At 41.0% G+C, this 14,076-nt stretch overlaps 1 protein-coding gene across 4 annotated transcripts in view; it reads left to right on the forward strand.

The window, feature by feature from the left end:
• The window catches only part of DAB1 (DAB adaptor protein 1), a 120,198-nt gene that overhangs the window by 49,887 nt on the left and 56,235 nt on the right, over nt 1-14,076 (forward strand). For all 4 annotated transcript variants that reach the window (XM_075711239.1, XM_075711241.1, XM_075711242.1 and 1 more), the window contains exons 2-3: nt 4,294-4,433; nt 9,061-9,159. In XM_075711239.1, coding sequence (XP_075567354.1) covers nt 4,294-4,433; nt 9,061-9,159 — 239 coding nt within the window. The remainder of the gene's footprint in view (nt 1-4,293; nt 4,434-9,060; nt 9,160-14,076) is intronic.

The following is a 14,076-nucleotide window of genomic DNA, read 5'->3' on the forward strand; positions in this document are numbered from 1 at the left end:
AAAATGATTGACTGTGTTAAAAACCTAGTTTATTAGTTTTACAGTATATTTAGTGAGATGGATAAAATACCTTAATGCTGATCATGATGGTAAGCCTCTGTCTACTTTAGATGCAAGCTCAGAAGCACATTGCATCACTCGGCTCTGGGGATTTATTGTTCTCTTAAAAGACTGTGGAAGTTCAAGTGCAATGTCACAACTCAGAAGCAAAGATCATGTTTTCCCACTTATGCAGGAGCAGTGGCTCCAGCTGGAACACATATGGCTTGAAGGTGGATGGTGACATCTATAGAAGCAGATAAAATAATTACTCTTACATTTACATTTTAAGGGCCTCTGAAGATTATAAATCTATATGCTGCAAACAAAACATTTCTTTGCCTGTGTCAACAGCGGCACATTTTCTAATTAAAAGTGATCACCTTTCTAAATTGAATTTGTGTGATGTTGTTGTTAGTGAATTTTTAGCTTTTGCATTCTTTCTCAGTTCAGGGCATGAGAAATAGTTCTTAGTTTTGTTGATAATATGGTTCCAGTTTGGATTGTGAAGTGCTTGTGCTGAGTTGCGAACAAATGCTTAGGATAGTTCTTTGCTTATGAAAAGATATTTATGAAAGCATTTTAGAGCAAACCATTGGAAAATACTCATTGGTCTTGTAGTTAAAAAAAACTTCAATACAAAAATTTAATTTAGGAACATTTTAGAATTACTTAGTGGTGCTAGTCCTCTGATGAAGAACACTTGGCAGATCCCTACCTGCACAGGGTACGGTGGACAACTGTATCAGCTGCTCACCTGCTGTGGTTTTGGCAGCTGTGGTCTTCTTTGCAGTTAAGAAATCCTAAAATGAGATCTCAGGAAATATGTGTTGTGGAAAGAAACAGTTGTCATTAAACACATGCTTCTAATTTTGCTGTAGATTATGGTCTAGTAATGATTTGAGACCTCAAACTTCAGTTTTCCATAAAATCTTCGTAGTTGGTTTATGAATGTTACCCTTCCTGCCCTTGAGATGTTATTTGTAGTTTGAGGAAGGCAAGCTGAGAATGAAAGCCCCAAGATGTGGCTTCTCGTTACTCAAATAAAACTGAGCTCCAGCAGTAAGTGCAGCCCCGCATCCAGGATAATCCTCCTTCCCACAGGCTGGGACTGAACAGGTGTGGTGGCAGGGGGTGGCTGGAGAGTCGAGCGTGATAGCAGGTCTCCACTGACAAAGGCAGGAGCTGCAAAGAAGAAAAGATTGACTCCGCTTGTTACATGGCAAGAAAGAGGCAGAACTTTCCTGGCCGGGTTTCTGGCACAGGCACAGCTCTCTGGTTTAGCGGTGTTTTAGTGTTAGCCCTCACCCTCCTCCGAAGCTTAAGAATTACAGCCTCGTAATTCAGGCATCTATTATTTATGCGGTTTCAAACACAGAAAGAATCTTGTTCAAGAACTGTCATTAAAAAAAAACCTTCTTTGTTTTAATGATGAGATGTCTATGAGAGTCTGCACTATCTGCCTTATAAGGGTCCAGTGTGCAAATGAAGTATCACCCCACATAAATCTCACATCTCATGACTGCTGTAAAATCGACCATACTGACACTGTTTGTCATATGGTAATTTTCCAAGCAGGTAGAAAGTTTTTCAGTGCTGATTACAGCACCAAAATTTGGAAATACAGTATGAGCATAGATTGGGGGAGATCTGGATATATGCTGAGAAATGGTAACCATTGCAGATGGCTGATTTATAATATAGGGCAGTGTGTGTGTGCATTTTCTATGCTTTTTCATGGGACATATGCTCTAGGGTTTTACGGATGAATTTGTAATTTGCAGTTTCCACCGCAGTTTAACATATCTACATGATTTTCAGGTTGATGACTTTTCTCAGTCATTTATCCCAAAAGCACTTTGTCCCACTTAATCTGGGTCATAATTGACATGGGACTTATGCATAAGCAAACATAGCCATAAGTTGTGTTTGAATGGGCTATTAATGTCAGGGATTTAGTTACGTGCAGCAAAATAGATCAGAGGTTGGAATAAGCATGAATGTTCAAATAACTGATGAATGCAAGGTCACTGTCATGACTTGGACCCAGGAAACACTCTTGAACACTTACATGCTCATGCTATTAGCTAACAGCTGCCTTCAGCTGTAACGAAGACGTAAGGTTGAAAATTGTTGGTAAGAAAGCTGTTGGAATTGGATTTTATTTACTGCAAATCAACAGGATATCTTTGCAAGTATAAAAGACATATGGAAAAGTCCACTGTTATCGTTGTGCTTTGTTGTTTCTCCAGATGTTCTCCCTCCTGCCCCACTCTGGAGCTGTAAGTGGAAAATGTTTTTTCATTGTTTTTAGCTAACAGTGCCAACATCTGCCTTGGCATTTCCCTGGGGAATAATATTAGCACTACTTCGAGTTTCTGATTTATCATTTGTGTCTCATTAGATTTTTTTTTTTTTTTAAATATAATGTAAGAGCATGAAGTTTCAACCCTCTGTTTAATCCTTTTTGAGGGAGCAGGAGTGAAAACAAATCAAGGGAAACAGTTGGGTGGCCACTGAACTATCACAGCAACACTTAATCAGCTCCCTTATTTTTAAGGGGCTATAAATGAGCTGATATTTTTCATTGAAAGAAATAGTATTTGTGTGCTCAACCACACTCAAAGATCTCAATAAGCTTAAAATAGCTCTATTTTTTAACATACATTTAGTCCATCATTAGTTCATAGCATGGACTGTGCTGTACTCTCGAGGAAGGAGAACCAAATGAGTATCTTCATTTAGAAGTACTCTTCGTTGGTTGTGTATGTTCTCTAGTTTTTCCTATCATGGTATTGTAAAAATTCCAATTCCATAGTTTTAAACCTAGTTTATTGATCCACTTGATTGATGTGTAACACTGACAAAGTTGACCCAAGTGTTGACTGCTGAAAAAGGTGCTTTTAATAGAAATGCAAAACAAAATAGCTTTTCCCCCCAAAGCTTCTGTACTTCTATTTATCAAAAACTAGCTGCACAGAAGCAGATTTTATTATTTTTTTCTGTGCTTTAATCTGACTTTTCAAATAGGAATGAGCTTTGGAGAAAATTTGGGCGAAAATTCTAAAATATGGGTGTCTAATACTAGATTCTTACCTATGGTTCATTTATAGCAGACTCTAGCCCTTTGTTCATATTTTACAATAGCTAGAAGGATGGGGCGAAATCTGTGACTAGAGTTCCTAGGTGGTAACAGTATAAATTTTAGCAGCATCAGTGCATGTTTAGGCAAGTTTTCCGGTGGAATCTGTTGGGTCCGGGAAACTTCAAATTCTTCAAGATCTCACATTTTTGCTTGCTTCTTTGTGCCTTGTAAGTTGTTTGTTTAGTTACTTGTTTGGTTGCAATTATTTACAGTTCACTGCTGTTTTTTTGAGATCCTAGCAAGAAATTCCACAGACAGCTGCAAAATATATCTTTAATCAATTTTAGGAAGACTGATTCCCTAACTAACATATTTCTTCCAGCTAAGACACAGAATAAACTATTCTGCAGATACCAAGGGAAAAAGTCTTCCTGACAAAACTATCCTTTTCGTGGATTGCTGTAGTGTCATCGTCGTGTGGTTTAGGCTAGTCTGAGTGCTGTAATTTATGTACATTGTCCTTATCAGTACCGTCCTATCTTATCCCCAATTGCTTTTTTATTAAGAAACATCTTGTGCCATTTTTTAAGCTTCTCAGGGTGAGCCTGTGAGAGCCAGCATTGCTGGTTATGTTTTTTCTGTATACATCTATAAGCAGAAAGAATAGAACAAGAAGACAGTACTTTTTGTGGAGGTTTAAGAGCAGCAATTCTGTTTTTTCATCATTCAAATGGTAATAGTGTAAATATTGCTGATACAGTTAGATAAGTCGGTATACAAGGAAATTGTAGCATGTTTCTATTAGAGTTTTGTCTGCAAAATGAAGAATTCTCAAGTGTATTGGGATTAAAACAACCCACACAGATCAGAAGTTTTCAGATCCGTGAGGTCTGATTCAGGCTTATGTCTTATTTCTGTAAACCTAATTTGTGTGCAAATTTCATGCAGAAGATTTTGTATGGCAACAATTCCGCTGTGAATTCATTTGAGGTAGTAAGGCCAAAAGGTTTTATTGAACTAGTACTTTTCTTCTAATTTTATTGAAACGTTCACATGTTTAGGTGTTAGGGTAGGAATTAGATCTAATTTGCCACTTAAGTGCAAGTATTTATTTGTTTATTTTCCTTTGCACTCACGCAAATTTCCTTGTTTCCCTTATGTCTTTTCAGGTCAGGATCGCAGTGAAGCCACTTTAATAAAGAGGTTTAAAGGTGACGGTGTCCGATACAAAGCAAAACTGATTGGGATAGATGAGGTTTCTGCTGCACGAGGAGACAAGTTATGCCAAGACTCCATGATGAAGCTCAAGGTGCAGTGAAACTTTTAATGTTTAATACTATGGAGTCAAGGGGAGCAAATTTCAGCTTGAACTTTTTTACTCATTCTCCTTTCATGACACTGAGTCACACTCTGGTTAATTATGTATTGAAATCAGTCAATTTTACATGAACTGCTGGCTGGTATTTTGTGTTCCAGTTTAATTTTAATACATTATCTCCGAGTTCAGTAGTTATTCATGATTGACACCACTGCAATTTGTCCACAAATTATAAACAACACATCTGCAAATTGAATTCTTTTATTATGCAAAAGAGGAGGTAAACCACTATGAAGAAAATGGTATATCAGATTATATGGCAGTACTGGTCAACTACAGCCCTGCCTTTGACCATTATCTCCTGTTGGGACAGACAGGAAGGGGTGAGTGACATTGTGGGGGAGAGGTAGGCAGATATAGGGGGGAACTGGTGTCCTCACTGGGATGATAATGTCTTGCACCTGTAATGGCAGGATTGATGGGTTACAATATCAGGAGGCAGTGCACTGAGAGGACAGAGCATGAGAAGATAAAGAGGAGTCCCCAGAGTTTTGGGAAAGATATGGAGCAGTGATAAAAGCAGATTTTGAGTAGACTGCAAACGTAGAGAGTAGACAGAGTCTGAAAGCACGAGTGGTGTAGGAAGGTGGACTTTCTGGAGCATGCTAGACATACCTCTCTGGCTCAACCTTTTGTTACAACCCTCAAAGAGCATAAGAGCTCTCTATAGGAAGCATCCTTTATGTGGCCCTGGGAAATGTGGAAGAGCTGGAGTGGTTGAGGAGGAAGGATAGATTGTGCTTTTCTTGAGTGCAGTGTTGGCTGTTGGCTTCCCATGTGCATTATAGGGTTACAAGCTAGGTCTAGGAGTAAACTCTCTGCAGTCTTTTTCCCATTTTTCTTCCTTCCAGTCCTCTCACCCACACTCTACCAAGAGAGCTGATGGATTTCCCATTACTAATTTTTTCAGGAGGAGAAATCACTAAATAGCGTCTTTTACACTACCAACTAGCAGGCTTCCAGTCCTGAGGATCCAGGAGGAATAGGTGGTTGTTCATGAATAAACAGCAAAGTGTGACATGCATCTTACGGTTCAACAATCTAAAACAAAGGTCTGGTAGATGATTTACAAACCAGTTATGAACATCTTACAACAAGCAAAAACTATTCTTAAAAGGTGCGCTGTTGATTGTCACATCTGCCACAATATTCCTATCTGTTTTAATTGTATACTGGATATTCCTCATCATAGAATCATAGAATCGTTTAGGTTGGAAAACACCTTTAAGATCATCCAGTCCAATCATTAACCTAACACTACCAAGTCCACCAGTAATAGTAATAATTAATTTCATGTTTCCTGGCTTGGCGGCTGGATTATTTTTTAATGAAAGTAAAACTAGGAATCATTAAGGTTGGAAAGGACCTCTAAGATCATCAGTCCAACTGTCAACCCAGCACCACCACACCTACTAAACCGTGTCCCAAAGTGTCACATCTACATGTTTTTTGAACACCACCAGGGATGGTGACTCCACCACCTCTCTGGGCAGCCTGTTCCAATGCTTGACTACTCTTTCAGTAAAGAAATTTCTCCTAATATCCAATCTAAATCTCCCCTGGCGCAGCTTGAACCCATTTCCTCTTGTCCTTTCGCAAGTTACTTGGGAGAAGAGACCAACACCCACCTCACTACAACCTCCTTTCAGGTAGCTGTAGAGAGTGATAAGGTCACCCCTCAGCCTCCTCCAGACTAAACAACCCCAGTTCCCTGAGCTGCTCCTCATAAGACCTCTTCCCTAGACCCTTCACCAGCTTCGTTGCCCTTCTCTGAACATGCTCCAGCAACTCAATGTCCTTCTTGTAGTGAGGGGCCCAAAACTGGACACAGTATTCCAGGTGCAGCCTCACCAGTGCCAAGTACAAGGGGACGATCACTTCCCTGCTGGCCACGCTATTCCTGATACAAGCCAGGATGCTGTTGGCCTTCTTGGCCATCTGGGCACACTGCTGGCTCATGTTCAGCCGGCTGTCAACCAACACCCCCAGGTCCTTTTCGGCCAGGCAGCTTTCCAGCCACTCTTCCTCAAGCCTGTAGTGCTGCATGGGGTTGTTGTGACCGAAGTGCAGGACCCGGCACTTGGCCTTGTTGAACCTCATACAGTTGGCCTCAGGCCATCGGTCCAGCCTGTCCAGGTCCCTCTGCAGGGCCTTCCTGCCCTCGAGCAGATTGACACTCCCACCCGATTTGGTGTCATCTGCAGACTTACTGAGGGCATACTCAATCCCCTCATCCAGATCGTTGATAAAGATATTAAACAAGACTGGCCCCAAAACTGAGCCCTGTGGAACACCACTTGTGACCAGTCGCCAACTGGACTTAACTCTATTCACCACAACTGTCTGGGCTTGGCCATCCAGACAGTTTTTTGCCCAGTGAAGAGTACACCTGCCTAGGCCGTGAGCTGCCCGTTTCCCAAGGAGAATGCTGTGGGAGACGTTGTCAAAGGCTTTACTGAAGTCCAGGTAGATGACATCCACAGCCTTTCCTTCATCCACCAGGCGGGTCACCAGGTCATAAAAGGAGATCAGGTTGGTCAAGCAGTCCCTGTGTTTCACGAACCCATGCTGGCTGGGTCTGATCCCCTGGTTGACCTGCACTTGCCTGTTGAGCTCACTCAATATGAACTGCTCCTTAATGTTTCCCAGCACTGAGGTCAGGCTGACAGGCCTGTAGTTTCCCGGGTCCTCCTTCCGGCCCTTCTTGTAGATGGGCGTCACATGGGCAAGCCTCCAGTCATCAGGGACCTCCCCTGTTAACCAGGACTGCTGATAGATGATGGAGAGTGGCTTGGCAAGCTCTTCTGCCAGCTCCCTCAGTAGTCTTGGGTGGATTCCATCTGGCCCCATAGACTTGTGAGTGTCCAGGTGGCATAGCAGGTCATTAGCTGCTTCCTCTTGGATTATGGAAGCTTCATTCTGCTCCCCGTCCCCGTCTTCCAGCTCAGGGGGCTGAATACCCTGGTGTGGCTATTAAAGACTGAGGCAAAGGTGGCATTAAGTACCTCAGCCTTTTCCTCACACTTGGTGGCAATGTTTCCACCCCCCCACCCCACCCCACCCCCCCCCGCCCCACCCCCCCCACCCCCCCCCATCCAATAAAGGATGGAGGTTCTCCTTGGCTCTCTTTTTGTTGTTAATGTATTTGTAGAAACATTTTTTATTATCTCTTACAACAGTGGCCAGATTGAGTTCTAGCTGGGCTTTTGCCTTTCTAATTTTCTCTCTGCGTGACCTAATGACATCCCTGTACTCTTCTTGAGTTGCCTGCCCCTTCTTCCAAAAGTGTTAAACTCTCCTTTTTTCTCTGAGTCCCAGCAAAAGCTCCCTGTTCAGCCAGGCTGGGCATCTTCCCCACTGGTTTGTCTTACGGCATATGGGGACAGACGGCTCCTGCACCTTTAAGACGTCCTTCTTGAAGAACACCCAGCCTTCCTGGACCCCTTTGCCCTTCAGGACTGTCTCCCAGGTCCCTCCCATCATTTCATAGTTCCTAGAAGCAATTTGGGAGAATTGTCACTGTTCTGCTGCACAAGCCATTTTGTCTCTCTCCTCCATGGATTACCATTTCCGCATCTCCCATATGCCTGATACCTGTTCGCATAGTGGCGAGATTGTTCTAAACAGTGTTGTGAGATGAGTACAACTATTAAGGGAAGGGAGCATTAGAAATTCATGTTTGCATGTAAGGCAGCATAGTGTGAAGTTATGGGCTCTGGAAACCTAGTGTCTAGCAACATGAGTCTTAAGGCCAGGCGTAAAGTTTTGGGGTGACTTTTGACAAATTACTCCATTTTTCCCTTTAATTTTCATGTCTGTGTAATGAGAACAATGACCTCATGAAGGTCTTAAAATATAAGCTAGTCATTGTTAAAACACATTGAAATTGCAGAGCACCAGATAAAGGCTAAATATTTTTATTTATTTACTAGTGTGAGTGATTACATTTGATCTTAGTACGGTGTTATTTGTCAGGGCAGGCTCCTGAGAAGGTGGAAATATAAGTTACTGTTATAGTTATGCTGTGGGAAAATAATACATGAAATGCATATCGGCAAGTTGACTTCAGAAGTAAAAGCCTGATATTACCTGATATTATGAAATATCTAACCCTCAATACCAGTTTTTTACAGCAGAGGTGTAGTATGATTTTGCTTATTCCAGATAAGTGTGCCCATGAAGTAAGCTGAAGTTGTTGGCTTTTTCTTCCTCCACTGCTTCCCCCCCCCCGCCCCCTTTAAAAAAAGAATACAAAACAGCTTACAGCTGGGAAAAGTGTGCTAGAAATGACCTTCAGCTTCCATGAAAACAAATTTCATGGAGGATTAGCTGGTGCAGGGGTTGGAAGTGAGAGCACATTTGAAATGCTCTCTGGGTAGTGTAAAGAGATGTAGTACCCTGGAAAAAGGGAGGAAGGCAGAAGTAAGAGGGGGACTGTTCTGGAAAGCCCGTAAGTTTTCCTAGAAAAGTGGTGAATTGTCCACAAGCAAATCTTTGTGTTCTGCTGTGGCACCTAGAAGAGTAATGAAACCAGCAAAACTGTTCTTTATTTCAATAGGGAATTGTTGCTGCGGCTCGTTCGAAAGGAGAACATAAACAAAAAATCTTCTTAACAGTCTCCTTTGGGGGAATCAAAATCTTCGATGAAAAGACAGGGGTAAGTAAAATAATCATGTGATGGAACAAAATTGAATCTTTCCATGGGTGTTTCTTTAAAAGCATCCTGGCTGGGCAGTAATATCTCACCAGTGTAAGTGTCCAACAAGTTTGATAAAAGGTTACTGTGTATCAGAGCAAGCCATTAGCTGACTGAGGTGTGAAGTGTAGCATGGGGATGTGGTTTATTGTAAAGCCTTGTCCTGGATGCTTCTGCAGAAGCACTTACTGGAGTACACAGGTGCTCCTTACGTGCATAAACACTCCCAGCTCTGAATCCAGAAAGTGGCAAGAAGGGATTTGTTTTCCTTCTGCCAGATAAAAAATTGTTTCTTGGAAATAACCAGCCCACTGTTTGCAGGTGGCTTTAGCAGGCCATGGTACAGACTGGTGTCTGTGCCCATATGGGTTTTCTCATCCAGCCTGGGCCCAACTGCACCAGTCGTCTGGATGCTGCTTAAGACCCCTCAGCAGTACCAAGTGACTTTTGAGAGTCTAATGACAAGAGATTAGGATTAGAGTCCAGAATTGTCTTGGACTGGGCCCTTTGTGTCATGGGAAGCTGAGGGGAAGAAAACAAGCTGGAACAGGGAGCTGTGGACAACCCCAGGAGAGTGAAGCTTGTTTTCCCCAAGCCTGAGATAGAGAAAAGGAAGGGCACTGGGAGCTGGGGAGCTCCTGGGAGCAGCACATGCTTAGCTGGGATTGCCCTGAAGATGTCCCAGAGGAATCCTAAAGAATTTCTGTCAGTTCCATAATTACCGATCAGCGTAGTTGTAGTCACCATAATGCGATATACTCCTATTAACAGCAGTGACTGTCTTCTGTCAGATATGCAGTAACCATAACAATCAGTGCTTTTGTATCATCAATGGTAGGAAAAGTATGCATTGTATGGAACTGAAGGTAAAAGATATTGAAAAGTTTGAGGTTGCTGTTTGAGGTTGCCAAGCAGCAACTCATCCGGTAGCATCTGGTCAAGGAAGTTGCAGGAGACTTCCATGCCTTACGCAGCTTTTGCCACAGCAATATCATGTTTGATTTTTTAAATTGCTCTGAAAGAAGAAACCTAAGCAAAACATTATACTACTTAGAAAACAACAACACACAAACTGTTTTAATCCTAATTAAGAAGATTTTTTACAGCAGTTTAAGCTCTGCCTTGAATTTTAAAAAGCTCTTGATTTAATCTTTTGGAAGATTAACTATTTAACATGATGCCAGAAATAAAACCCTACTGATGATAGATGAAATTATCTTTGCCAGTTAATTTATATTATTAGAAAATCAATGTCATTGAGCTCACTGATACATAATACAAGTAGTTAGTAATGAAAAGCTCATTTGGAATGTGTTGTGTAAAGTATTCATACAAAAGCAGTGTTTAAGAGAACATTGCTGAGGTTACAGCTTGTGTTCAGAAGATAGGAAATGTCAGGATTAGGGCTGCCAGTGCAGTCATGGTTGGGTCCTCTAATAAATAGACATGAGGGTAGTATTTCACTATGCGATGACACACCTTTTTTTGGCCAGAGAATACCAGCTTCATTCAGTGTGCAGAACAGAGTGTAATACACTGAACAATATGGTAATATTTTGTTTTCTTTTCTTCAGTGTGCAGCATACTGCCTTGCCATGCACTCTGCAAATTGTACTGAGGCCACAGTTACTTACCTGAGACTAAAGCCTTTTCTTGGCAAAATAAAAAAAAAGGAGAGAGACTTGTCCTGTGCTACTTGTCTCTGAATGTTTGACAAACATAGGATTTATTTTCATAAAATAAAGATTAAGACGGGGATGCATTTAGAAACAAAGGTGTGGTTTCGCCAAATTGCTTTTCCTGCAGTGTCCTGCACACTCTCCTGTCTGCAACTAGTGAGGGAGGGATATGAGAACAAGTCTCCTTCATTTCATAACTTTGACACCCTATACTCTAAATCTGACATAACTATATCATCCTTAGAGTAACCCTTTCACTTTACTCACTGAGGCTTAGACTGAAACCTTTAAATCCACCTTTCAGATGTCTGCCCCCGAGCTGCCAGAGTGATGGAAAGGAGTATTGAGTTGCCCTTCTCGAAACAGGACTGTGACAGAGGGATGTGGGGAGCTTTTGACATCAGTTTTTTAAGTGGTTTTTTGAAAGCAGGAGAATCATACTTTCCATGCCAAGCTTTTGAAGCAGGGGTGCATTAACTCCTCTGTTGGTTCTTCACAGCCACCATCCCTTCAGCTTTTTCCCCAGCTTGGGTCTCTCTGTGTCCCGGTTTTACATCCTTGACCCACTCTCATAGTCTCTCTCATCTAGCCTGTCTCTGCTTTGTCAACCTGCAGTTGTCATCTCATTCCCATTCCTGCTGGTAGTCACATACAATCCCAGTGTCTGACGTACACTGGGTAACGTCAGCATCGGGTCACGGACAGACCCCGACAGTGTCTCTGGGCTCTGTGAGCCTGCAGGAGCACTACTGAGGCAAGGTGTGTCCAAAGCACAAGAGACAAATATTTAGGGGTGATGCACTGTGTCTCATCCATACGGCTTTGGCTCGTCCTGGTGTAATGCTAAGAGATATCAGCTGTCGTAGTAGTAAATGATTCTCTCTGTGTAGTCTCACATAGACGTCTGTGTGCTAAAGTCACCCACAAAGAAAGCTGCATTACTGCTATCGTGTGGAGCCTCCTATTAAGCAAAATAAGGATGATACAGTTAGGCAATGCAGGACACTGATAATCCCATTCTTGATTTAGAAGCAATAGAGAAAATCCCACAAGCTGGCAAAACTGGGGATGTATGATTGCTCAGCCTGGCTCTCTTGGTGGGACAGAAGGGAAGGGTGCAGCAAAAAGTTTGTAGCTTGCTCACACAGATCTTCTGGTATCAGTGTTAAACTTAAGAGCCTACAAAGTTTGGAGACTGACATTCACATTCATGCAACAGGGAAGAAAATATGCCCTTAACAGGGAGTAGCTTGGATAATCCTGCATTTGCTTTCTCCTTCTTTAACTGCCTTCCCTGTCCACCACAATGCTTTCTCTTTAGTTGTATTTTTGCAGTTTTGGGATTCCCAAATGGATATTTTAGGGCACAGTGTTTATTTGTTGTTTATTTGGAAAAGTTATTTACGTCTCTGGAATGTTCTTTCTTAATTTTTATCATTGGCTACTGCTGTCGTGTCTGCCACAATGGCAGTCTGATGTGATAGAAAATATAAAAAATAATCTGAAAAAATGTAGGCTTCTGTGCATTTAGTATCTTGTAGGCTACTATTGGATTTTAATTTATCACAATAAAAAATCAATTTGTAGCTCAAAACTAGCAAATTTTTTTTAAATTGGCAGTGTCATAGCTGACTTCATACAGATGATTTAGGGGAATTGCTCCATAATTCATTACAGATGAAGGGCTGTGGTTGGGTTACTACTGAAAATGATAAGCAAGGTTTTTTCCCCTGTACTTTATAGCTCTCTCATATGTTCCAGACCTAATACAAAAAATATTGATTTTAATAATGCTATTATTCCAGCCATCAGGAATTCTGCCCTTTGAGTAAATTTATCCATGAAGGAGATTAGGTTGAAGGTGGAATATCGTTTGGGAAGAATTTATCTCACTAAGAAAAATACAAGAAGGATTTGCTATGAGTTTGCACTGTAGATGCAATACAATTTAGTTCATCTATAGCACTAGAAATAATAACAGTCCTCAGTTATATTTAATCGTGCTATTCCATGGTTTAATCTAAATGGGTCCCTTCATACCACTTTTCAAATACTTGTCAATGTATTTAGAACATGATAGGAAGGGCCCTGCTAGGCAGAGTTCACCCTGCAAGCCCGTAGCTTGCATATACTGTTACATAGACTCATCTGCTGGAGGAGCCTGTTCACATGGGCAGAACAACACAAATTGTTCTGCTGTTGAAGTCCCAACAATAGATGTATATTCTAAAGTTGTAATTAGTTTGACTAACAGGATGTTCTCCTGTTGTATGCCAAAAATTGTCATTACACATGGGTTTTGACCCTATTTTTTCTTATAAATGTACCTGTCTTGTCTACTGTCATATGTTGGCCATTCATCCTACTTGCCTTCTCCAGAAGATGTTTGCCAAATATATACCTCATCTGAAGGAATTACATTTTTTTTTAACATCAAAAATCTACCACAATTGTTACTAAACCCAGATTTTTCCTACCTAATGCCACTTCAGTAATTTCGTGGCTGCATATTCTATGAAAATAATTTTTGATCATTTGTTCTGTTATATTCTCCCTGCGCCCTGGTGACATCTCAAGATGTCATCTTTCAAACACAGTACGACACAAGCTGAAATGTGTTCTTCATTAGTAGACTTTCATGAGAGTTCCTTTCTATTTTCAAAAGCATGGTCTATAGAAGGCAAAAATGCAAATAGTTGCATTGTGCTATTTAATACTATCCTTTTCAGGGTGGAACTTAGTGGTTAATGTGTTCCTTAGAAAGAGACAAAAAACATAACTCTCAATATAGCAGGATATGCAAAATTTTAAAGGACCATCATTGTTCATTAGCTATTTATGAGTGTTATTTTGTTAATCACACCCATCAGCCTATCTCCCTGTGATAGCTTAGTAATGCTTCATTAGATGTGCATGACTAATACGGTCTCCATAAAAAGGCTGTAATTGTCTCATTGTTTATTTATGTAACAATAAATCTTTGTTTACTGTAGGTTACTTTCAAAAAAATTATTTAAAAATAATAATTAAATTCCATAAAATGCTTGGGAAACCATTTTCTCCTACATTTTGTGTAATGAGGTATACTTTTAAACCCATGTGCTTTCTAATTGCAAAATCCTGTTGACTTTAATGGAAAACCCAGACACTGTGAAAAAGAAACATGATGAAAGCAAAAAATTACTATTTGGCTTTAAGT

The sequence above is a fragment of the Pelecanus crispus genome, chromosome 5 (assembly GCF_030463565.1).
Source record: "Pelecanus crispus isolate bPelCri1 chromosome 5, bPelCri1.pri, whole genome shotgun sequence".
Classification (NCBI taxonomy): Eukaryota; Metazoa; Chordata; class Aves; order Pelecaniformes; family Pelecanidae; genus Pelecanus; species Pelecanus crispus.